This window comes from Acomys minous, assembly GCF_964271855.1.
Source record: "Acomys minous genome assembly, chromosome: 7".
In the NCBI taxonomy this organism is placed as follows: Eukaryota; Metazoa; Chordata; class Mammalia; order Rodentia; family Muridae; genus Acomys; species Acomys minous.
This window is the reverse complement of record NC_140488.1, coordinates 1,280,145-1,304,777: the sequence shown is the minus strand read 5'-3', so window position 1 is coordinate 1,304,777 and position 24,633 is coordinate 1,280,145. Positions and strand designations below refer to the sequence as shown.

Here is a 24,633-nt window from a genome sequence, read left to right as displayed (position 1 = left end):
TTATTACACATACATACAATAAACTACCTACAGCAAGAAAAATCATGAAATAATCAGAAATTATATTAATGTTATGTTCATAGTGTTTTGTCTATTTGTATTTGGCAACCTTGAAAAAAGCATCTTTCCTATCTTGGTGTGTCTAAAATTCTGAATGTGAATCAATATATCTCATCTCTTATCAACTTAAATCATCTATCTAGACCTAAAAACATCTTACCCTCTAAACAACTAAGTTTAATTGTAAAACCAAACTATCTGGTTTTCAACCCCATCAGAGACTTGAAAAGGAATAAAGTTATGAGGGAGAGGGGATGAGGGAGAGGGGATGAGGGAGAGGGAGGGGATGAGGGAGAGGGGATGAGGGAGAGGGAGGGGATGAGGGAGAGGGGATGAGGGAGAGGGAGGGGATGAGGGAGAGGGGATGAGGGAGAGGGAGGGGATGAGGGAGAGGGGATGAGGGAGAGGGGATGAGGGAGAGGGAGGGGATGAGGGAGAGGGAGGGGATGAGGGAGAGGGGATGAGGGAGAGGGAGGGGATGAGGGAGAGGGAGGGGATGAGGGAGAGGGGATGAGGGAGAGGGGATGAGGGAGAGGGAAGGGATGAGGGAGAGGGAGGGGATGAGGGAGAGGGGATGAGGGAGAGGGAGGGGATGAGGGAGAGGGAGGGGATGAGGGAGAGGGGATGGATGAGGGAGAGGGGATGAGGGAGAGGGCTACAATGGGACGTGAGTGAAGAATTTCAAACTGCAGAACAAGCAGGTAACTTATTTTGTTAATCCACTACATGGGAACAGCTTTGTGACTGGCTGAGACATGAATGTCTATGCATAGACAGTGCTTCTTGTTGGTTACATAATCCATATGACATTATTAGATGCCATTTTAACAACAATTTTAAAATTTTTAATGAAGTCCAATTTATCTCCCCCTTAATAATTATTGCTCCCTGTAGCTTACAAAATATTTTTTAATCTTCAGAATTTTGAAGATATATTTCTGTGTTTCCCTTTAGCAACTTTTCCCTTTTCATTTTAAACTACAGTCTGGCTAGGCATAGTAGAAACAAAACAACGTGGTTGGAAATATAGCTAAGAAGTAAAGTACTTACCTTATATGGACAAAATCCTGGGTTCTATCTCCAGCTCCACTAAAACACACGCACGCGCGCGCGCGCACACACACACACATCTTTAATCTTTAAGTACAGTATATCTTTCCATCTATTCTGGTCCTTAATTTCTTTCAGTAACGATTTCAACTTCAGTATACAGAACTTCTACATTCTTATTTTTTTTTCCCAAGACAGGGCTACTCTGTGTAGCCCTGACTGTCCCGGACTGGCTTTGTAGACCAGGCTGGTCTCGAATTTATGGAGATTCTCCTGCCTCTGCCTCCCGAGCACTGGGATTAAAAGCATGAGCCACCACGCCCGGCTAAAATACCCTTTTCTTACTAACATGATTATGCTTTTCTTTTATCCTCCCCCCCCATGTTTAGAATGAACCTTTGGGTCTTGTCCAGCTTGTATTACATCATTCTCTCTCTCTTCTATCTACCAAGTACAATGATCAGACATATAACACCAAGCCATGCCCAGCCTCTAAGATTTTTTTTTTTACAGTAAATTAACTTCACTAAAATAAGAGTTAATATTTTTATTTCCTACTATATCAGTTTTACTAAGTCCTTTTTTCAAGTTTTTTCCAGTTTTATTAACTTGTAAACCAGTTACATAATATTCTTTTTAAAAACTTTTGATTTGTGGATTTCACATCACGCACCCCATCACACTCATCTTCCCATCCCTCCATATCCCCCCTCCTCCCAAAAGAAAGCAAAGAATACAAATAAAAGAGAAAAACAACATCAAGAAAGTAAAAACCAAACCAACCAACCAATCTTACTGTGGAAGCTTCCGTGCGTCCCACAGTACACTTTTGTCCAGTTTTACTCGCAAGTGTTCACTGTACTGAGTCACTGGTGTGGTTGAAGGCCTCTGGCTTCTGCCACGATCAGTACAAGATCTTCCCAGGGACTCCTCTCAGCTGTCCTGTGCTTGCCCTGTGTCAGGGAGATCCCACACTGGACTAGCCCCTTCATGTGCACTTCATACATGGGATAGATGTTGGATGGGCCTGTGTGGTGGCTGTGCTGTTCAGACCACCAGCTCTCCTTTATCCACGACACCAGGGCCAGCTTTCTTGCTTGAGGCAGCCAGTCAGAGGCAGGGCTAACTCACCGTGCTCACGCCATAAGGGTCAGGACTTTATTCTCTGAAAAGTCCTTTCAATGTCTGAAGGGTCTTTAGTAATAGTTTCCTTTATGGTGGACACGGGTAACTTAACGTGGTCTAAAACAGTTTTGAGAGGCTGGAGAAATGGTTCAGTGGTTAAAAGTACTGGTTACTTTTGTAGAGGAACTGGGCTCAGTTCCTAGCATCTATATGGCAACTAATAACCATCTGTAACTCTAGTTCCAGGATATCTGACACCCTCTTCTGGTCCTCACAGGTACCAGGCTCTCATGTGGCAGACATATAAATCTTGAAAACAATTCATTACAATTTTACCTCAATTTTTGAGATAATAAAATCACATTTTTTCCTTTCCTCTCTCCAAAGCATTCTATAATATTCCTCCCCTTCACCACTGAGCCATTTTTTCCAGGCCCCTGTAATTATTTTATTAAAACAAAACAAAACAAAACAAAGCAAGTAAGAGTCTGTTAGGACTGGAGAGATGGCTCAGCGGTTACAAGTACTGGCTGCTCTTCCAGAGGTCTTGAATTTAATTCCCAGCAATCACATGGTGGCTCACAACCATCTGTAATGAGATCTGGTGCCCTTTTCTGGCCTGCGGGTGTACATGCAGGTAGAGCACTCATATACATAAAATAAATAAATCTTTTAAAAGTTAAGCTGTATTTAATTTTTTAAAAGGTCTACGTTAGCACTGTTAGAAATCAATGTTTTCAGTGAAGAAAAAGATAAAAATGGGTATAAGACCCCTGAAAGCTAAAAACTATCTCTGAAGATATCATTTTAAATTCATGATTTTCTAAAAAATTATTTTCTTAGCTTTGCTCACTTAAAGGACCTAGATGTGCTGTCAACCCAGTAAAAAATAAAATTCACATCTGACATATTTATTTGGGGGTCTAAATACCACTTTGCAGTAAAATGAACCAGAGATTTTTCCCCAAGATAGGGTTTCTCTGTGTAACAGCCCTGGCTGTCCTAGACTCACTTTGTAGACCAGGCTGGCCTCGAACTCACAGCGATCCACCTGCCTCTGAGAGATTCTTGCTGTAAAGGTTCAACCCAAGACTGCCAACCTAACTTCCCATTCACAATTAGTGTAATAGACAAAAAGTTGAGTTCTATATTAAGAGAAACATCTAAAATGTGAGCTGCTTGGGGCAACTGCTTCAAAAAGTCAATGCAGTTAGAAGTAACTGTTGCTCCTGCAGAACACCCGGGTTCCATGCCCAGCACCCACATGGTAGCTCACAGCCATTCAGAACTCCAGTTCCAGGGGATCTAATAGCCTCTTCTGACATCTGGTGGCACAAAGCACATACATTCGAGCAAGATTCTTACAAAGAAAATAAAATTAAAAGAAACTAAAACAGTAACAAAAATTTAAAGACTCATTGTCAAAGGTAAAGTGAAGATGGGGAGGATGTTCCTGGTAAAACAAAGGAAGAAAACGTAAATGCAATTAAATATGTAAAATTTAATTGCTTTGTGGCCTAACTCACAGCAATAAGAGACATTTGAGTCTGTGAATTGTAGTATGGTTATCCTGTACCATATGTCTAATATGTGCTTATGAGTGAGTATATACCATGCATGTATTTCTTGGTCTGGGTTACCTCACTCAGGATGGTCTTTTCTAGTTCCATCCATTTGCCTGAAAACTTCAAGATTTCCTTGTTTTTAATAGCTGAGTAGTACTCCATTGTGTAAATGTACCACAGTTTCTTTATCCATTCTTCGGTTGAAGGACATCTAGGTTTGTTTCCAGATTCTGGCCACTACAAATAAAGCTGCTATGAACATGGCTGAGCAAGTGTCCTTGTTGTACGGTGTGGCTTCTTTCGGGTGTATGCCCAGGTCTTGAGGTAGAGCTATTACAGGATAACCATACTACAAACCACAGACCCAAAGAAGCTAAATAACAAGGAGGTCCCCAAGAGGGGGGCACACTTGAATCTCACTGAGAAGGGGAAATAGACAAGGGGGGTACATGGAAGGAGGGGACTGGGTGGGGGAGGGGATAGAAACAGGGAGGATGAAGGGAGAGACAACTGGATTGAGGGGAGCATCTTTGGGATGAGCTAGAAACCTAGGACCGGTGACCCTAGCTTGTAGAAGAATGTTAATTCAGAACATGGCTGTTCCGTCCTCAAGAGGTCACATTCAAAGACCTTCTATATGATCTGGCTGGCAAGAGATCACATCCAGAGATCTTCTAGGTCTGCGTGATCCAGCTAGAATACAAACACGCCTTTTATCCAGGAGACAGAGGCAAGCAGATCTGAGTTCAAGGTCAGCCTGGTATAGAGCAAGTACCAGGTAAAGAAAAGTTTAGGTCCAGGCCTGGTGGTACCTGCCTTCAATCCCAAAGGAAGGTAAAGTTAGTTTGTAGAAGGAAGCACCTATGTTTGAAAGTGATGTCTAATTGAGTGGCTGAAAAGGTGACCAGATCAGAGAACATTTGACAGAATAGGATTCAGCCAACTGTCAGGAGAAGAGAGAGGAAAAAGGGAAGCTACTTAAAAGGCAGTTTACCAGGACAGTAAAAGAGAGCTGGGTTGCAGAGAGAGAATTTAGGGAATGAGAAGAAACCAGAAGATTAGAGCAGATTTGCTGAGTTAGTTTGAAGCAAAGCAGAGCAATTCTGGGCAAAGAGAGAAGCCAGATTAAATAAATCAGCTGTGAGAAGAGTATAAGCCAGAACAGCTGAGGTGAAGCAGCCAGCTCAGAGCCCAGAACAGGTAAGGGTGACTTAATCAAGCAGTAAGCGTCAGAGGCTGAAGACATTCTAGGCCTAGATTAGGTTGTATGGAGGCTCGAAGCTTCCAGGACTAGGCCTAGGGTAGTAGTAGGAGGCAGTTTGCCTCCCAGGTGACAGGTGAGCCAGGAGAATAAAGTTACTTTTCTACTAGCTAAAACTCCTAGCAATGGGGGATATGGACCCTAAACCAGCCAATTTGTCCTGCTTACAAGATGTGCACGGGTAAAGATGGAGCAGAATTTGAGGGAATGGCCAATGAGAGGAAGCCCACCCCTGACACTATTAATGATAGTCTGCTCTACCGCAGAAAGGAGCTTAGCATAGCTGTCATCAGAGAGGCAATCCCCAGCAGCTGATGCAGAGACCCACAGGCAAACATCAAGTGGAGATTGGGGAATTCTGTGGAAGAGGGGAAGGAGGATTGAAGAAGCCAGAGGGATCACCGACACCATAAGAAAACGTACAGATTCAACTAATGTGGGCTCACAGAGACTGAACCAACCAGAGAGCATGCACGGGATATGCCTAGGCCCTCTGCTCATATGTAACAGTTGAGCAGCTCGGTCTTCATGTGGGACTCCTAAAGCTAGAGCCAGGGGACTATCACTGATTACACTGCCTGCTTCTGTGTCCGTTTCCCTTAACTGGGCCGCCTTGTCTAATCTCAATAGAAGAAGATGTGCCTAGTCTTACTGCAACGTGATATGCCCAAGGCTGGCTGATATGCATGGGAGGCCTCCCTTTTCTGAGAAGGAGAGGGAGGAAGGGTGGATGGGGAGGGCGTGAGAAAGGGAGGGACTGGGAGGAGAGGAGGGAGAGGAAGCTGTGATCAGGACGTAACAACAACAATAAAAAAGACATTTAAAGGGAATCTGAAATTAAAGTAGGTGCTTGATAACACAGAATTATTCAGTATTTTAGATGTGACCCATGGCACTGTGGTTAGACTGGAAAATATGTTAATAATTTTAGGAGATGTCCCTAAGAGTAAATAAAATGCTACCATATCTGTGAATTCCTTTCAAAATCAGCAAAGAAGTATAAAAATGCACCAATCTATGCAGACCAGGCAAATATGTCAGTCAGTCAGTATGTTAACAACTGTCAAATCTAAGCAGTGGGCATACAAGATTCAAAGTAAAGAAAAAAGTTTAGAAGGAAATCAAGTATTTAAGAGAGGATCAGAAAATGAAGACACTGTTTAAAGTTCAGTACATATGCCAATAAACGGAAATAAAAAGAAAAATTGAGAAGTTGGGCAGTGGTGATGCACACCTTTAATCCTGACACTGGGGAGGCAGGCAGAGGTAGGCAGATCTCTGAGTTTGAGGCCAGGACAACCAAGGCTGTTACACAGACAAACCTTTCTCAAAAAACCCAAAAGATGGAAGGAAGGAAGGAAGGAAGGAAGGAAGGAAGGGAGGAAGGAAGGAAGGAAAATTGAGACAGGAGCAATCCATGGCTCCTAAATGAAAAACAAAGAAAAAACCCAGAATATTTCTTTTTTATTTATGTGCATGACTGACTGCCTTTCCTCCATGTTGCACCACATGTATACAGTGCTCACGGAGGCCAGCAGAGGACATCAGATCCCCTTGACCTGGAGTTACAGTTGTAAGCTGCCATGTGGGCACTGGGGACAGAACCTGGATCCCTGCAAGAGGTACAAGGCTCTTAACTACTGAGCTATCTCTCTGGCCTAAGAAGTTAATTTGTTTAAAGGTGACAATAGACAAAAGTGTTCTCACTCAGAGATCCCTAGAACACTGAAATGAAAAGACACAGTTTCAGACAAAAGAAAAAGAAATGACTAAAAATCTGGGGAAGAAAAGACAAAGAGAAGACCACTCATATGAGAACCAACGTAACAAAAGCCTGACATGGGACACACAGCTGAAACTCCAGTACTGTGAAAAAGGTACAGGCAGGAAGATTTGACGGTCACCCTTGGCTACAGAGCAAATTTAAAGACAGACCCTGGGGACAAGACTCTGTCTTAAAGGAATTAAAACAGTCAGTCAAATATTATGGCTTCTCTCCTAAGAGGAAGCCAAAGAGAAGAAAGCATGAAAGTAGAAGGGGGACTTTTAGGGAGGAAGAAGGCAAGCATCAAGGGAGGCAACCACAGGTGACATGAGGGTTAATATGACCAAATTATTATAATCTCATAATTAAACCTATTTTGTAAATTAAATCTCAAACACCAATAGCCTTAACCTTCAAGTTTCCTATCAGTCTGACGTCAACATCCGAAGTCTGCAGGATCCAGTTGCTGTCAATCTCTCTGACCACTCCTTGCTATTGCCGCATACTTTGCTCTGCTGTAGCCAAGGCTAAGTTCTTGCTAGACTCAAAACCCTTCACCCACACCACTTCATCACTTGGCTGTTTCTGCCTAACCACCAGTTCCCAGATTTGTCATTGTGCCTCCTTAACTCACCGAAGACTGCGTTCTTCCACAGTGGGGAGTGAGTCCTGACTTCATACTTGTTCTTCTAATCCAGTGTTCCAGAACCTTCCTAATGCTGTGACCTTTAATACAGTTCCTCTTCTGGTAGTGACCTCAATTATAACATTATTTTCGTTGCTACTTCACAACTGTAATTTTGCTGTTATGAATTGTAATATAAATACTTGATATGCAGGATATGTGACGTGACCCCTGTGAAAGGGCAGGTCTAGGGGTCACAACCCACAGGTTGAGAACCATGGTCCTACGCAAAATTAAATATAGTATAATTAAGTCTGCCTCTGACACTATACTCAAGCTCTATGGTCATCCCATCTGTTGCCTAAATCAGTGCTTGGGCAATTATAAACACTTCCCTCCTTGTGGGATGAATGAATGGTGGTTACTTAATGTCCTATACAGCCTTCAGCATGGAGTATGCAAAAACCTCACTATGTAAAAATGGCCTGTCAGTATAACCAAGAGACCTATGCTTCATACGGGTGTCAATGAGGATGCTGATTGAGATGTCATCCAAATTCCTGCTGTATCCATGTGAAAGGTGATTTCTGGCTTGGACTGAGATCTTGGCAGTAGAAATGAAGAGAAGCAGCTTGTCTCATAAGAAGTGCTATTAAAAAATGGTGAAGGAAAGAGCGGAATCAAGGCTGACTCTTAGAATCTGGATTGAGTAACTGGTTAGATATTGCTGTTGTTTCCTAAAATGGAGTAAAGAGCAGAAGGAACATGTTTAAACAGGAAAGTTAAGAATTATGTTTTGGGGGCCTGGAGAGATGGCTCAGGGGTTAAGAGTACTGGATGTTCTTCCAGAGGTCCTGAGTTCAATTCCCAGCAACCACATGGCAGTCCACATCTGTCTGTAACTCCTATTCCAGGGAATCTGACATCCTCACATAATCACACATGCAGGCATAACACCAATGCACATAAAATAAATATTTTTAAAGAATTATGTTTAGGGGCTTTAAATTTGATGGGCAGCTCAGGTGTATCCTAAAGAAGCCATTAAATCTGAGACTCAGGAAAGTCTGGGTCCAATAAAAAGTAGCACCACCATCATTCAGAACAATGAAAAGGCAAAAACAATGAAATGTCACTTACTGAAAGTCATAGCCTTGGAAAGTTGTAAAATGACATTGAAATGTGGGGATAAAATTTATTTACATGTAAGCTACCAATCCATGACAAATTTAAGGACAACATCTACTTCTCCTCTTTCTATATTTTATTTAAAAATTTTTTTCTACATTATTTTTATTTTGGAGGCAGGAGGATCACAAGTTCAAATACATTATTATTTTTAGAATAATAAAGTGTTGAGTTATCTTTATTTTAGGGAAAAGTATTCATGCTGATATGCAGAGATAGCTAATGTTAAGAAAAGAAGGCAAATTATAACACCACATGTTGAATGATCTTGTTCACCTAAAACATTAAGGAAAATGCCAACAGCACTTGTGATCAACTCAAGATGCTGTGACAGAAAGCTTCCAACTTTGAGGTCAGCCTGAGCAACACACTGAGATCCTGTTTCAAAGAAAAAAACAAAGGAAAACAAAAACAACAACAAAAATACACCTAAAATATCAATAGCATAGGCTAGTAATATAAACCTTTAGGCTACTAAATATCAGTTCATTCATGTGGTATTAAGTGCTCAAAATGGGGTTTTTGGGCTGCTGAGGTGGCTAAGCAGGCAAACGTGCCACAAGCCTGACAACCTGAGTTTGACCCCTGGAACACATGGTGAAAAGAGAAAACGGACTCAATGCTTTCCTCTGACTTCTACATATACAAATAAGAGTGATTAATAAATAGTTACATTGGGGCTGGAGAGGTGGCTCAGAGGTTAAGAGCACTGGCTGCTCTTTGAGAGGACCTGAGTTCAATTCCCAGCAACCACATGGTGATGGCTCATAACCATCTGTACTGTGATCTAATGGCCTCTTCTGGTGTGCAGGTGTACATGCAGATACACAAAATTATAAATAAAAATAAAAAAGAAATAGTTACATTAAAATCTCAGTTACACAAAAATTCAATTCCGCGTTATTACACTGTGTATCTATAAACTGCTCATATGTGCTCGTACATTCTAGGTGGAGTTAGGATGAATTTGAGTTTGGTATTGTGAACCATACACTTGTAATCCTAGCATTTGAGGACATCCTGAGTGTGTGACACTATCTCAAAATAGAAGCAATGAAGCTTTAATTTCATTTTGTACCTTTTAAAAATATTTATTTTTTTGAAAGTATTCTTAATGGCGTAGCGGTTAAGCAGTGGAGTAGACATGTGAGTATGGGTATCCACAGAAGCAAGCAAGCACTGGATCCCCTAGAGATTGATTTCAAAGCAGTTGTGAGTCACCCAACATGGGTTCTAGGAACAAAACGAGGGCACTCTGCAAAAAAAGTCTGTGCTAGTCTAACTGCCACCTCTCTAGCTCCTTTGTCTCTTTTTAGTATACCTGTGCTTTATCCTATATAACTACATAGTTGGATACTGAAACCTTACTTAAAAAAATTTATTTTTAAGTGTGCATAGAATGCAAAGCAGTCATGGATGCTAGAAATGTTGGCTCCTCCTTGAGCTAGAGTTACACGTTGCTCTAAGCCACGTAACATGGGTGCTGGGAACCAAATTTGGCTCCTCCTATAAGAGCTATGGGTGCTCTTAACTGCTGAACCATCTCTCTAGCAGCTACAATTGTCTGTTACTTCAGTCCCAGGGGGTCTGAAGCTGTCTTCTGGTCTCAAGGAACCAAACCTAGATACATTGTGTACAAACAAACCTGCAAGTAAAATACCCACACATTAATAAATAACTATTAAAAACCACAAAAGAAGCTGGGAGGTGGTGGCACACGCCTGTAATCCCAGCACTCAGGAGGCAGAGGCAGGTGGATCTCTTTGAGTTCAAGGCCAGCCTGGTGTACAAAGGGAGTCCAGGACAGCGAAGACTGCACAGAGAAACACTGTCTCAAAAAACCAAAACCAAACAAACGACAAGCCTACCAAAAAAAAAAAAAAAATCACTAGATAAATTATCTTGGAATTTAAAAGAACAAAAACCAAACTGTCACAACTTGCAGATATTTTTGTATTCCAAAAGCAGCTAAAAATATTAGAGTAAATTAGTCCTTAATATGCTCTAATACCTTCTGCTGTTTACAAAAACACAAAACCTAGAAACACATGGGAATTTATATTTTAAAGATAAATTTCTAAATATGTGTAGGAAAAATTACAATACAACACATCAAAGCAATGTCAATATATACCCCAAGCAACGTATTTTTCCCCTTAGTAGTTTGGTATACTGAATCTGTTTACTTATAAAGAAAATTTCTTTCATTGGTGCAAACTAATGAAGATTTAGGATAATCAGGAACTGGACACAGATGAACAACTTTCAATGACTAGGCAAGTAACGATAAGAACACTAGTATATATTGTTCAAATCATTTATAAAATCAATCAGATATGGTCCCAAGGTGGGGGAGAATATCCAATTATTATTAGAAGCCCCAAACAGCCCCCAAAAATATTTTAAGATTTTCAAAACTGACTCACATAGAGAAAATTAAGATCATGCTGTAAAAGTATTAAATTCATGGTTTAGTGGAAATATGGAAGGTTAACCCTAACCCTGAGAGGTAAGTTTAGATACAGATGCCATTTTTTTGGTAGAAAGATTTTACAAACAGAGAAATGAAACAACTTCTTAGTTAAGAGAACCAAAAGGTATAAATATAAAACAAGTGCCAATCCTAATCTATTCTCAGTCAAGACTCTGGTTAGGCTTCTGTTACAAATATATTTCCATAGCAGAAGGAGACACAAATGAACAAGGTCTGCAAAGATCAACACAACCATACTTTAACAAAATGGGAAGGAGTTGCATACAGCAGCATTGTAGACTATACTATGCTGTACGTACAACAGAAACCTTGCAGGAATGTGTCCTGATCAACTTTAGCAGACTGGCTGGCTGCCTTGTGGAGGCAGGGAAACTAATGTTAACCATGGGATGGGATTTAGCAGGGACAGTTTTGGGGTTCTCTAGAAGGAGGCTGGCACAAATATGCAAATTACCAACACTCAAAAAGTACTCGGGAAGCTACCTCATGGGTCAGGTATAGGGTATAGGAAAACTGTGGGAAAAGAGCACCACAGAATGACCTAGGAAGGACAGAAGAGCAGAAAGCTCAGAGGATCTGGAAGAAGGTTCGAGTTTCAGCCCTTGAGGCGAGGCTGGGAGAATTAGAGAAGTGCTGTTAACACTGGCTCATCAGAGTGGACCTGGTCTATGACAAGAAAGGGTTTAAGGGCTGCAGGTATGGGTTAGTGGTAAACTATTTTCCTAGAATAAAAAAAAATTAAGAGAATTAAATATCATTTAGTACCATAGATAGCTTCTGCTGATGGGCAAGCTCTGGACCACCTCATAGGCTTGCACTACTGAGGACTACTATACTAACAGAGAACAAACTATGCTGGAAGAAGGACCCCTGTCCTACTTAGCGTCTACCAGTCTCCTGGGGCAGAAGTGTAGGGGAAGGAGCTTCTGGAAGGAGAACTATAATGGGAGCTCTCCACACAAGAGGTGAAGTGGGAAGGTGACAGAAGCTGGCCTAAGAGTAGATCCCCTCCAGAACAAACTCGGTGTGGAAATGGGACAGGCTGGATGAACAAGTTACCTCTGAGGGTAAGAGTAGCATCTTAGAGTATGATGTAGCTTGTTAAGGAAAGCCGAGCCTGCCTGGTGTACCTGCTTTACAACTGCCTGAACATCTGTACTACATGCCTGAAAACACAAGAGCGCCCATCCATAGGCCATAGCTTGCCATGCACACATGCCTACATCTATGTACTACAACAGCCCCACATAGTCCCTCCTGCCTCAGTTACCAGGCATTTTGGTCTATCCTTAGGACACATCTTTTCCTACTGAAGCTAAAGTTTCCTTACTGTTCAGGTGTTGACTGCCATTTAAGAAAAAGAAAACTAGGCCATGCATGGTGGATTTCTGTGAGTTCGAGGCCAGCCTGGTTGGCAAAGTGAGTCCAGGACAGCCAAGGCTACATACACAGAGAAACCCTTTCTCAAAATAGGAAAAAAAAAAAAAAAAAAAAAAAAAGAAGGAAAGAAAAAGATAAAGAAAACTAAACTGTTCTCTGCCTCCATCCCACAGACCTAACATTTTATGTGCTCCCTCAGTGGCAGATACTTTTCACAATCATAGTTGTCAACCCCTTGGAAGGTCACAGGCCATTTGCCTATCTCTACCTATATTATGTCAGGGCAAGGTCAATCCCCAGTAACTAGAAGTCACCCCACAATATAGATGTTATATGAAAAAAGTATTGCTATATATAACAGTCATAGAAAAAACATGAAGCAACAATTTGATCCCAAACACTTATAGGATATTCTTTATGCAAATTAAAACAGGAAGGAAGCAGAAGGTCCCGCATCTGGGGGTATTCTCTCCATCCAAGCTTCTAAAGGAGCTACCACAACTTAGAATGATCTAAAATTAAAATGCCCCATTTTCTTAATATTCTGGCTGAGAGCCAGGTGTGTTGGCACACGCCTTTAATTGCAGCACTAGGGAGGCAGAGGCAGGTGGATCTCTGTGAGTCCAGGACAGCCAGGGCGGTTACACAGAGAAGCCCTGTCTCAAAAATCAAAAACAAACAAACAAAAAAAACAAAACAAAAGATTCTGGCTGAAATTCCTTTTATCAAGTAAAATGTCTTGCCTGAAATGTCCTGCTCACATGAGGCTGTATTTCATGAAATGGAAGCTTCCAAAGTTTGGTTTTTAGTGGTAACTGCTAAAAACAACTTCCTCCTAACCCAACTACACTCCAATCTCTAAAAATAGTACTGTAGTCATAAATCCATGTTTATCTATTCATAGTTTCCCCCCTAAAAGCCTACAACCAAATAGCCACCCTTTTGTTTAGCAATATCTTAAACATTTAAAATGTATATATCCTTTGACCTAGCAAGTTCCACTTCTAGAACTTTATCTTACAGATAAACTTGCCTCTGAGCTAAGTAGTATCTATAGAAATGAATGTAGAGCAACAACATTTTTGGACGGACAGGGTCTTGCTATGTAGCTTTGAATGGTCCGGAACTCACTATGTAGAGCAGGTTGGTCTCAAACTTGCAATGATCCTACTGCCTCTGCTTCCCAAGTACTGCAACTATATGTGTGTACCACCATAGCAAGCTAGAATAAATGAAATTTTAACAATTAGAAACACAAACACCCATCAGTAGAAAAACACTTAATAGATAATTATTAATAAATAAACTATTTAAACTCAACAGTTAAAAAGAAAGATATGGCTGGGCAGTGGTGGAAGAGGCCTGTAATCCCAGCACTCAGGAGGCAGAGGCAGGTGGATCTCCGTGAGTTCAAGGCCAGCCTGGTCTACAGAGCGAGTCCAGGGAGCCAGGGCAACACAGAGAGACTCTGTCTTGAAAACTAAAAAGAAAGAAAGATATGGTTCTGTATAAAGTAATTCCAGACAACCTCCAAGACACATTAACTAGAAGGCAAGCTTTGCAACTGTGTACCATATTTTATGGTTCAGTTAAAAGATATATTCTCCGCCCCACCACCCCTGTGTGTAAATAGACACAAAATACACAAACATACACTATGGCATAAATATTCAGATTAAGGCACTAGAGCAGTCGAATTAACAGCCAGTAGGATAGTGGTTAAACAAAGGATGGAGATGAAGGAGGAAAGTGGGAATAGAATTACAGTCTTCTAAAAGAATGACGATCTGGATGTGGACAACAATAACAGCTGTACAACAATGCAAACACACAATGGCATAGTAACCATTTTAACATGAAAGTTAAAATGCTGACTTTTATGTGTATTTTGACTAAAAGAAATTTAATATCTGCTGGAGTTTGTGGTACATGTCTGTCAGTCCAGCTACTTGGAAAGGCTAACAGGAAGACAGTTTAAGGCCAACCTGGGCAACTTAGTTTAACCTTACTTCAAAAAATTTTTAAGTTTGCTGGCTTTATTTTATGTGTATGAATGTGCATGTGTGTGTGTGTGTGCGCGCGCGTGCGTACACCAACCACATTTATGTCTAGTACGCACAGAGATCAGAAGAGGGGTTCCCTGCAATCAGAACTGTGGAAGTAACCCTGGGTCCTCTGCAAGAGCAACAAGTACTTGTAACTTCTGAGCCATCTCTCCAGCCTCTTAAAACACAGGTTTTTCAAAGGGCCAGAACCCTTCCAGCGCTGGCTGTGTACACACCTGCTGTGGAAGCCCGGGCTGGCTTCAAGGTCTGCCTGCCTCTGACTCCCAAATGACAAGACTGAAGGTGTGTGCCACTACACTTAGCTTTTTGAAAATTTAACATAACTGTAGCTCCAAGAGGATCTACGGCTGGCCTCACCGTCCCCCAAAGTGCATATCCTCCAGACACAGACAGAAAAACACTCACAGAATAAAAAAGAAAAAAAAAAACCTGATGGAATAATGAATACAGAACATGAACACACAATTTACACAAGCCAGATACAAATAGCCAACAATTATTGAGGTTCACGTCTCAATAATAACAAAGGCACTGATTTAAGAAACAGATAGCTATTTATGAAGTCCCAGGACTTTTGACAGCCATTTGGAAAGGTGATGTGCTAATACCTACCAGTACTCCAAGTCTAGGCAGCTGTTCTTCAAATGACTGCTTCCTGAAGAAGCTCTACTTTAAAGTTTTATAGCTTTCTTTTTCTTTTTCTTTTTCTTTTTCCTTTTCTTTTTTTGAAAGAGGGCCTAGCTAGGTCTCTCTGGCCTGGAACTCACTATGTAAACTAACCTGGCTCCAAACTCTCCAAGATCCATCTACCTGCCTGCGTCCCGAGACCTGGGATTAAAGTTATGTACCACCATGCCTGGCATTTTTTTAAAGAAGAAAATATATGATATACTTTCCTAGTAAAGGCAAGTTCTATTGTTTGAACTCAAATGGTTGTTTTTCTTGTTTGTTTAGTAGTAAGATTTTTTTCTAAAAAAAGTATCCATCTTTTCTACTTTCTTTGGAGAAACATGTCTCATAACTGAGAAAAGGACTATAAAAATCACAGTAAGGAAAATGACAGCTGAAGTCACGGGAGCAGGACCTAAGGGCAGTGCTATGGTCTTCATTTCCTTCTATTCTCCTCTACGCAAAACTTACTCCCTCAGATAAATAGGCTATTTGAGGGGTGCGTGTATGTGCGTGTGTGCATGTACAATACCTTTAAGAGTTGTATCAAGAAAATGCTACTTGGGGGGGTCTCAGCTGGAATCACAAGGTAGCATTGTGAAGTCAACATTTTATTTTATAGAAAATGGGAAAATTCAATTGGAATTATCACACAGAAATCCAGGTGACAAAATATCAAATGTGGAATAACTACTGATTTTAAAAGAAAAAAGAAGCTTGAGAGGTCTAAGCCTGATAAAGGATGAGAAATTACAGAACAATTCACTGTTACAAAACTCAAGTCCACACAATGGTACCATGGTAGTTTACAGGGCATCAAATCTGTCACCTAAATGTCAGTCTACAATGACTTGACTCTCCAGCTTTTCCAAAAGCACTTATCCTGTTCTAGAATCCTAGGAGCTGCACATGGGCCTGGGTGCACTCCATCAGAGTTTAGCAAGCAAGCACCATTAACCATAGGCTCCACTGTCCTTTGACACTTTCAAAAGGGTGCCCTTCTAGGGGACCACATATCAGTTCCTGCGTCGGAAAATGCAGTACTCCACTCTTTGCAACAGTGACCAGTATGTCACTTAGCCCAAACCAAAGCAAAGAAAGCATCATGCTGAAGACCAGCAGCTAAGAGCAGCAGCACAGGGAAGAGCTCATGACAAGCACCCTCCTGCTTCAAGGTGAGCTGAAGCCGCAGATCACCAGTTCCAGCTCTCATCTGACACCCACCCCCAGAGCACACTGTGGCTACCCAAACTCAACTGACCTTTCAGGGCTCAGGGAAGTGACTTTTTTTTATTATATGGCACAGTTTGGCACAGTTATATTTTTTGTCTTTGGGGTACTTTCATACTGTCCAAGAATAGTATATCTTTTTTCCATTTTTTTTTTTAAAAACAGATGGCCAAACCAGGACATATACTAAAAAAAAAAAAAGGAAGGTTACTTACCTGAGCCCTAACATCCCAGCTACCATGGAATCCTGTTGGAGCTGGTCTACAGAAGCAAGGTGTATTCTGGGGAGTCACATGTCACATCAAAGCAGGAACTGGTGAGTCTGTATTTTTATGGAGCCTAAAACAAAGAAAATCGTAAGTTGAAAGTCCCCATTGAGCTGCACCTTTTTCCCAAGGCTTTTTGGGACATTCTGAAGATAAACACAGACAAAGTACTATGCTATTTCCCAGCTCATCTAGTTAGAAGCAAAGAATAAACTGCAAATTACTACCACATACACGGAAATGCTAAAATAAAAACAAGATTTATGCTTGTCAGAATCAGAGGTCTTGACACCTCTAGGGAAGGCTTTGAAACTACAACACATCATACAGAAGTCAAAGATAGAATGTGTTCAAGAGTGTATGCGACATCCAAAACAAAACAAAACAGAAACCATCACCTCACAAGGAACACACCAAATCCAGAAGCAAAGTCTCTCTTCTGCTTCCAGCAGTTAAAGCTGCAAGGAACTGCTCTAACATCACTCAAAGGGGATTTCACCTTGAGATAAAAGACAAAAAGCACCAGGAGAGCCAAAGCCATCATCCAAACTAGAGAAGTCCATCTATAAGCAATTACTTTAAGCTTTTCCAATCAGTAAGTCTCAATGTCTATAACATATTGAGTTCATGGTTCGTTTGACTTTTTTGTTATGTTTTTTCTTTCTTTTTTGCTTTTTTTGAGACAGGGTTTCTCTGTGCAACAGCCCTGGTTGTCCTGGAACTCGCTCTGTAGACCAAGCTGGCCTTGAACTCACAGAGATCCTCCTGCCTCTGCCTCCCAAGTGCGGGATTACAGGTGTGAGCCACCATGCCTGGCCCATTTTTTAAAATTTGATTTTTATTTTATGTATATGAATGTTTGCCTGAAGGCATATCTGTGCACTATCCACACACACTGCCTACTGAGGGCAGAAGAAGCTCCAGGAAGCCCTGGGCCTGGAGTTATACATCACTGGGAGCCTCTATACAGGTGCTGGAAACTGAACCTGGGTTCTGTGGAAGAGGAGCCAACGCTCTTAACCACTGAACCATCTCTCAGCCTTTGCTGTCACTTTTTGAGGCAGTATTGTTATGTAGTTCAGGGTGTCCTCAAACACAGATCTTTTCAGACTCTCTTGTTTTTGAACACATGCTCAAATAAGGCTTTTGCCTTTAAGCTAACCATCCTTTGTTAAACCTAAATTGCCCCAAATTAGCTAATTTCAGACACCTAGCTCTCCCAGTAATGACAGTTTTATCTTTACACTAAAAGAAAAGCTTATACTATACAACTTCAGACTATTACAGTCACTCATGGGATTAAATGCACAGGAAGGACAACAGGAACCAAATCCTTAGCAGCTGTATGCCAGTTCCATAAATGATGCCTACAGTTATTTTTAAGGATCAGTAAACTCTTAATTCCCACAATTTCCTTAAATCATAGAAATCTCAAAGTTGGTATTTTTTGGATACCCGCGTAATAAAAATCCAACCTGTACCAGCCCGTTGTGGTGGCGCACGCCTTTAATCCCAGCACTCAGGAGGCAGAGGCAGGCGTATCGCTGTGAGTTCAAGGCCAGCCTGGACTACAGAGTGAGTCCAGGACAGCCAAGGTTAACACAGAGAAACCCTGTCTCGAAAATAAAAAAACAAACAAAATCCAACCAGTACCTTGTTTAGGGAGGCCTGTAAAGCCACAAGTTCTCAAGACCACAGGGTTACCTACCTGCAATTTCATTGTTTTCTTTTTGTGTAGTGTTGGAATGGAAATCAGTGCCTTGTACATGTGAAGCAAAGGCTACTACTGACCGAGCCATGTACCTCCAGCCCTTTATTTCAGTGGGAGCTGAACTAAGCTTTATTCTATGGTCTTAAAAAGTTTGAGATTTCGTGAGACAAAAAAGCTACAATTGAGTACAGTTAGGTAAAAAATCCAACAAAAATGTTCATAGTATATATAATAACTCCAGCTCTTAGAAAGGAAGAGAAGCACACTTTTCCTAAGGTTTGGCTAGTAACAAGAGTCTAGATCTCCACAGTAGCAGCAAAGAGCTTCACTAGGTGAGCACACATTCACATGCCAGCAGTGGCCAGAAGAGGGGGACAGGCCAAGGCTTACTCTGATCACACTGCGCCCTTTAACACGGCAGTAGGCATGTCTGCCTTCTCTCAGTTTTGCGAGCATGCAGTCACCCCAAATACTCTATTTCCCATGAAAGTGGTTGAATCAAGTGTTTAAACCATCACACACAAATCAAACTTTCAAAGGCAAACATTCCTTAGAAGAGAAAGGCAAAACAGAACTGGGCATCACAGAAGAGCACACACACCTTCTGTGTAAGAAGCCCCAGACACAGGGAGCCGCTGACACTGATCCTCCCTGAATGATGAGTAGCTCTGATTGGACAGTAGCAGAGAGACTGCAAACAGCTATGATGGACACTGAACACAATGTCTTTCCTTTGGAAGAACAGTGTTCTTTACCCAACAAAAAGGTTGTTTCTATCCATCACAGGGCCTAATCTGCAGATGTTACCAGAGCACGTGATGAAAATGAGGCATTGTGTCCCACGACCTGGAATTCTTCAGTCTAGGCTGTGCTTAAAATCACTACTTAGAATGAGTATCAGTGTCCATGAATCTGTTTTCCACACATAGCTCAGACAGCCTAGTGCTAAACTGCTCTTAGCCAATTAAAAGATTCTCACCGAGTGACCTGTTTTTCTGGGATTCCAATCATAGGGAGTGAGGGCTCTGACAATTTCCCCTGCTTGGGGGACCCCTTTCCTCCTAGTGGGCTGCCTTAATTTGAGGGGTTCTGCTTAGTCTTGCTGCAACTTGATATGCCGTGTTTGGCTGCTATCCCTGGGAGGCCTGCCCTTTCCTGAAGGAAAGGGAGGAGGAGTGGATGGGGGAGAGGCTGGGAGGGGAATTGGGATTGGGATGTAATATATGACAGAATAAGTTAATTAAAAAAAAAGATTCCCACTAACAGTCACCTTAAGAAAATATAACAGGAGCTGTACGTGGTGGCACACACCCTTTAACCCCAGCACTCGGGAGGCAGAGGCAGGCAGATCTCTGTGAGTTCGAGGCCAGCCTGGTCTACAGAGTGAGTCCAGGACAGCCAAGGCTACACAGAGAAACCCTGTCTTTAAAAACCAAAAAAGAAAAAAGGAAAAAAAAAGGAAAAGATCAACAGGTTCCAGGACATCATTTACTATGCAAACAAACTAACCAGTTTATCACTGCTGTTCTTTATTTTCGGTCAAGAAATAAAAAATTAAAAAAAAAAATTCTCAAGACGGTTTGGGTAGAGTTGGGGCACTGACACATGGGACTTATGCCAGTTTTTCTTTCAAACTCTATAGCTTTGCCTCCCTGTCCCTAGTAGATTAGACCTCACAGAAGCAGATCAGGCAGAGGGAACTCTATCTGGAAAATAGAAACACAGATTGCAAAGACATATCTTAACCTTCCAAAACCTTTGTGGCCTATGTGGTGCCCTAGATGTACCTTAGGATTCAAACAGTACAATAAAACAAAGTAGAAGGCTAGAGATGTGGGGTGATTGCCTAGCATGTATGAGGTCCTGGGTTTGACCTCCAGTACAATAACAACAACAACAACAACAAAGGAGGGGGGAGAGACATGGGGGGGGGGGCGCGGGCGATGAGAATCCTCAGTCTAATTGACTACAGGATGCTTTCTTCTTAAGTGAAACAGGGACTTGCTACTGTAGCATTCAAGGCACATTCTCATGGAAAGGAAATAGGAATATGTGACACATCAATACTAGCAAGAAAGCCACAGTTTCTTCAAATTCTTAGGACATTCTAACTTCAGATGTCACCAGGCACTTTGAAAGGAAACTATATTCTAGAAGTTGCTTACATTGTTTAGAGAGAGCTATGGATACAACAAATAGCTAGCTAACTGGATGGGTACCCGAGGAAGCAAACATGTTGCAGAACATGAAAACAAAGTGAAGATTCCAACTCTGAGCTCAGGCTCACATGTAGAGACCTTGGAATCTTTGACAAGCAAGGCTTGGGTGTTTATGAAAGTGACTGCACTGTTCATCAGCCATTTGGCTGCCCTGCCATTAATGGGTCATTGTGGATCATTTGTACTTCTAAACGGTTTGGATTCTTTAAGGTTCTGACATGCCCAGGGAAGAAAATAAAAGTGTTTCCTAGGCTTTCTGAGTATGATCTGAAGTTAAACAAACAAACAAAATCACCAAAAGCCCATAAATAAATGTATTTTTCCAAATCATTGGTGGAAATTCCTCAAGGACCTAAACAATCTAGACTTTATCTTTTTATAAGAGATCTGACATATTTCAACGGACTCAAGAAGTCAGCTTAATCATATTATTAATTGAAACTGCTGACGATTCACACAACAATTCTAACCACGAACCCAAAACTCTTCTCTACAGTAATAATTACCTATTAGTGCAATTTTACTACCCAGGCCCAAATTGGCTTCATTTACATAGCATAACAAACCCCCTAGAACTTGTGAGAGTTCTACAACATCGCAGCCACTTCCCACCATAAATTAAATTAGTCCACCAACCACCCTGTATTTTGATCCTCTTGTCTCACTGTTTTCGGTAATGCTTCCAAACACTGGAGACAACATGCAAATGGCTCAACAGAGCGCATTTGTGTTCCTGGAAAAATAACCAGAAGCACATATCTGCCTGACCATGAGTCAGGAATATCAATTTTGTGGTGGAGCCCATTTTTGTCGTGATCAACCCATACCCAAACACACACGGAACTAGCAAAGAGTTATTTCCTACCAAGATTTGCCCTGCGGGGGTCCGTACTTAGCAACATCATACAGGGTCTTTCTTGAGACATCAATCTTTTTAGACTTCATCATGACTTTAAACCTTTAGTGCAAAACCTTAGAAATATTGCCACTGCCACATAAAAGTCACCTGTTTTTTATTTTAAGTGATTCGGCCATAACTGAACTAAAAAGAGAATGAACTTTCAGAGATAACAGACAAAAGTCACAACGATGCAATGAACTTGCCCCATCTGGTACAGACGATCCTGAGCGCTTCAGGACGAAGAGAACCCGTTACATACAACGTCCCATTCCACTTATGTAACTGGATGATCGCTGGCGAAGGGAGGGGGTGAGGAGGGGTGGGAAGACGCTCATATTCCGAAGCCACAGCTCAGCATCCCTAAAGAACCAGAGCGCCCTGCGGGCATGGTCTCACGGAAGAGCTTCAGGTGCTGAGGAACGCACAGTCCCTTGCCCACGTTCCTGATGAGAACTACAACCATCTCCTTCTTGATGATGAGTTGCGGGACCCAAGAACATAATGTCTAGTCCTTTCTGTGGGTGGACAATAACCCCCGCCTACTTGTTCCTGCCAAATGGGGGAATGGAGCTGGTGGACCGACTCGCTTGCAGTGGGGTCAAAAATTTACGGAATGGGCGAGGAAGATGAGGGAGCAAGGCCTGGAGAAGGGGGTGAGAGCTCAGGAGCCCTTGTGGCGCACTCTCCCAACGGGAGGTGGACTGCGCACGCGCGCCAGTACGTGTGTGTCGGGGTGGGGGGGAACGAGTAACGGGAGAGGGGGCGCGCGAAGGAGAGGGGACAGCGCGATCCAGGGAGAGGCCGGGACCGCGGGCGCGCGACGGTGCCGCGGCCCGAAGCCCCAAGAAGGGCAGGAGCGCGCGCAGCCCCGACTGGCGAAACCCAAAAGACAAGGGCGCCTGCACGGCCAGGGCCCAGGATGTGCGCAGATGGGGCGGGCATGGGAGGGCATCATTCGAAGGTGGCTCCAGGGAGATCGCGCTGAGGACGGTCGCTCGCAACTGCGGGTGACGAGTGGAAGAGAAAGCCACCACCGGCGGCAGAGGGAGGGGGAGGGTAGCGAGGAGGGACGCCATCCGCTAGCCGTGTCGCCCGACCCCGCGGGCCCCTCCCGCGCCACGTCCCGCCCCTACCCCCCCGCCCCCCGGCAAGGGTCCCCGCCCGCGGCTTTGGCGGTCCCACTCACAGTCTCTCTTCCTCGCCTCCTCCTCCTCCTCCGCTCGGCGCGGCGGCGGCGGCGGCGGCGGCGGTGGCGGCCATTTTCCGGACGGCTTTTACCACAGCCCTCTCTCCGAGAGGAGGGAGCGCGCGCGCAACCGATGCCGGGACCCCGCACGGCCGACGTCGCGCCCCGCCCTCCTGGCCAGCCTGGGATCTGCTGCACCTGCGCATCCGCGCCCCACCGCCTGCTCTTTGTCGAGCCTGTTCTCCATTGGCCGTGGAGCCTAGACTCGGGCGGAGCCTTAGCGGTGACGCCCTCAATTGGCAGGAGTTCCTGTCTGTTTAGGCCAGGGAAAAGGGGGCGGACCCCATTCAGCTGCGGATTGGTGGCGATGGACTGTCTTTTGGAGAGAAAAGGCGGCTAGGGCGCAGAGGGGCTGGTTTTGTGGGCGGCTTTTGAATCCTAAGGATTAATGGGGCCCTTGTGGATGGATGCTGGCGCTTAAAAAAGCCTAGGCTCTGGACGCCTATTAGAGCCGCCCTGTTGAGCAGTTGACCATCTATCCGCCAGCGCACAGGGTACGCTGCAATAAGCATTTGAGTGCACTAGCATTTTCTTAGTATCATCATTTTCAGTAGAAGCAGCAAAGTTGCCTGCTGAGGAGCCTGATGTTCCAAGCCAAGGCACTTGATTTAAAGAGCCTACCCGTTGTATTATTCCACTTAATTGCCAGGTGTCACGATCTTAAGGCTGGCTGTAAAATCAACATCAAATGCTGGTCTTTTGCAGACTTCTATGGTGGGAAGATGGCGAGTGCCAAGCCTGTATGTGATCTGTCATTGTTGGATCAGCTGGTTTGATGGCAGTGAGCTCAAAGGAAGCAGCACTGCTTTGAAGACATAATTAGGGACCTGAGATCTAGCAATCTAGATTTAAGACTATGAGGGAAGATTGCGGTAATAGGGTGTCAGGTTTGTCAATGTTCCTTGTATTATGCTCAACAACAGACTTTTTGATTCAAATTTGGTTCCCCTTCTACTCATTTATTTACTAGACATTTTTTGCACTGAACAAGGAGTCAAACTAGAACCCTGGTAAAGAGTCACACTAAGCATACAAGTAAGTAGAACTTAGATTTTTACATAGAGATAAATCCTTTGAAATAAATAGGACAAAAGTGAAAGGAGTGCTATTTAGATAGCCTCTGGCTTTTGCCCTCATGTCACCCCTAATATGAGTAACTGGGGGAAACATTCTAGGCAGTTTTAAAGACCCTAAGGAAGGACTATGCTTGCTTTTCTGAAGGCAGCCAGTGTGACTGCAGAGAGGTACCCTAGGTCACCAAGAGAACTGGGAGGTTGTTTTGAGATGAGAAGTGTAGGCCCAATTTTCTTAACAACTATATTTTATTATATACTTATTAACAGAGAGTACCTCACTTATAACCCGACTAACTAAACAATAGGAAAAGATTAAAGAATACAATAATGAAACCGTAAGGATATCAGTTCCGAGGAACGATTGTCCTGGCGTAATCAGCAGGATTTCTTCTGCTGGAACCTGGAGCAACTGGAACCCGGAGCCTCAGCTGGAGCCCCGAAGCTTCCCTCCAGCCGTTCTCTCTAGGAGCAACGAACAGCCAAAACTATCCCAAGTCTCCAAAGGCCCCGCCTCGTGGTTTTGGCTCACATTTATACTTCCTCTCAGAATTTGTTCAAGAATGTTTTTCAGCTGGTTAACAACCAACCAATCTCCCCCACATGGTGGTTCGACTTCTAAGGAGATAAACCTCACCTGCTCTCTCACAAGTCTTTTTCTCATCCCCCACTTGTGATCTAAACAACAACAACAACAAAACCATGTTTATCTCTCCTTCAGAAAAGCCCTTGATAGATT

The 24,633-nt window shown here is 42.9% G+C and overlaps 1 protein-coding gene across 3 annotated transcripts in view; it reads right to left on the bottom strand.

Annotated features, from left to right (window-relative positions):
- MECP2 (methyl-CpG binding protein 2) overlaps positions 1 to 22,921 on the bottom strand; it is a 43,569-nt gene extending 20,648 nt beyond the window's left edge. The window contains exons 1-2 of one of the 3 annotated variants that reach the window (XM_084789076.1): positions 22,762 to 22,901; positions 16,694 to 16,817 (exon numbers count right to left, since the gene is read on the bottom strand). In XM_084789076.1, coding sequence (XP_084645202.1) covers positions 16,694 to 16,719 — 26 coding nt within the window. In that variant the 5' untranslated portion in view covers positions 16,720 to 16,817; positions 22,762 to 22,901. Of the gene's footprint in view, positions 1 to 13,644; positions 13,736 to 16,693; positions 16,818 to 22,761 lie in introns of those variants that run through there. The other 2 variants (XM_084789077.1, XM_084789075.1) reach the window with 2 other exon arrangements.
- Between the last annotated feature and the right edge of the window lie 1,712 nt (positions 22,922 to 24,633).